Raw genomic sequence first — 1805 nt, forward strand, 5'->3', positions numbered from 1 at the left:
ATAATCACTTGAACCCGGGAGGCAGAGGTTGCAGTGAGCCGAGATTGCGCCACTGCACTCCAGCATGTGTGACAGAGTAAGATTCCGTCTCATTAAAAAAAAAAAAAAGGTAATGCTATTTTATTCTGAATGGCTAAGGAAATGGAGTATAGGTTGATTAGTCCTAATCCGAAAATTTGAAATCCAAAATGCTCCAAAATCTGAAATCTTTCGATTGCCAACTTGGCACTCAAAGTGTTCATTGGAGCAATTGGATTTCAGGTTTTCAGATTAGGGATGCTTAACTGGTATGTATTCTACAAATATTCCAAAATTTGAAACACTTCTGGTCCTAAGCATTTCAGATAGCAGATACATGAAATGTGTTGACATTTAGATCATTTTAGTCAATAAAATGTAAAACAATTACATTATTTGGAAATTTCTGGAATCTATGAATTTTCTTCTTCTGCTAATACCTGTCTAAGTAAAATTAAAGTGATGATTTAATATCAATTTGTTCACAGCTTTGTTTGCTAGCAAAGTGCTTTAAGCCTGCCCTTCCATATCTTGACGTGGATATGATGGATATCTGTAAAGAGAATGGAGCCTATGATGCAAAGCACTTTTTATGTTACTATTATTATGGAGGAATGATCTATACTGGGCTGAAGAACTTTGAAAGAGCTCTCTACTTTTATGAACAGGTAATCATCTCTCTGAAAATTAGCTGAGGTTGTTCTGAACTCATGTGATCAAAAAGGTGATCCCATAGGTTTGTGGCTAGAGTGGACTGATCCCAGGGCTTCCATTTCAGGTGGTGGTCCTTTCAGAGACTGCTTCTCTCTCATCAGGTAAATGGTGGTAACCTACTCCCTAAGTTGAGGAGCAGTGCCAGTGCATAGAAGAGCACTTGTGGGTGGGTTCTAATCTAGGCTTGCACTTATACCTTATCTGATTTGGGATAAGTTATGACGTCTCTTGACCTTTATAGCTTCGTTTGCATATAAGGAAGAGATTGAACTGAATGATCTTGGATGTGTCTTATTCTAAAACCATGTGTGGTATTTTGTTAAGTTTTATTTACTCAGTGAAACATTCTCTTGATTCAAAATTTAAAGGGTATAAAGGAGTACACAGTAATAGTCCCTCCCACCCTTTCTGTGTCTATGTAATGAAACATAGTACAAATTTGGTAGACTATTGTGGAGCTTTACTCAGAGTTTGAAAAAGAGATACACAATATTGATTAATAAACCCGTTGTCTTAAGGTAAATTAGTTAGATGTTCATACGTTCCTTTTTAGTTCATAGCATGTATTAATAAAGGATATTTAAAACCAGAGAGCTCAGTTTAGTTGTAATTCTAATACATAATACACACACACACGTACACACATCCATAGCTCTGAACCATACCATAATGAGTGGTTGATGTGCCCTGTTGAGGGGACCTGAGAAGGGCTACCATAAGGTGCCAGTAGGTGGAAATGGTGTCATTAAAGCATGTGTCTAGTCAGGTGAAATCTTCAAGGTGACTTCTCTTTAAGACTACACATTCAGAAAATTATAAAAATGTACTTCATAGCCACTGGATGCATTATCATTGCTGTAGCCAAATATAGTAATTCATGAGCAAACTGGTCTTGAAATATCAAGATGATGTGTGTGTTAAAAAGGTAAGAAGGGGAGGGTGCGGTGGCTCATGCCTGTAATCCCAGCACTTTGGGAGGCCGAGGCGGGCGGATCACCTGAGGTTGGGAGTTGGAGACCAGCCTGATCAATGTGGAGAAACCCCATCTCTACTAAAAATACAAAATTAGCCAG

The 1805-nt window shown here is 38.1% G+C and overlaps 1 protein-coding gene across 1 annotated transcript in view; it reads left to right on the forward strand.

Annotated features, from left to right (window-relative positions):
* The window catches only part of COPS3 (COP9 signalosome subunit 3), a 37128-nt gene that overhangs the window by 19168 nt on the left and 16155 nt on the right, over positions 1-1805 (forward strand). Inside the window, exon 5 of the mRNA XM_011952154.1 lies at positions 507-686. Coding sequence (XP_011807544.1) covers positions 507-686 — 180 coding nt within the window. The remainder of the gene's footprint in view (positions 1-506; positions 687-1805) is intronic.

This window comes from Colobus angolensis, unplaced genomic scaffold (genome assembly GCF_000951035.1).
Source record: "Colobus angolensis palliatus isolate OR3802 unplaced genomic scaffold, Cang.pa_1.0 Scaffold335, whole genome shotgun sequence".
NCBI lineage: Eukaryota > Metazoa > Chordata > Mammalia > Primates > Cercopithecidae > Colobus > Colobus angolensis.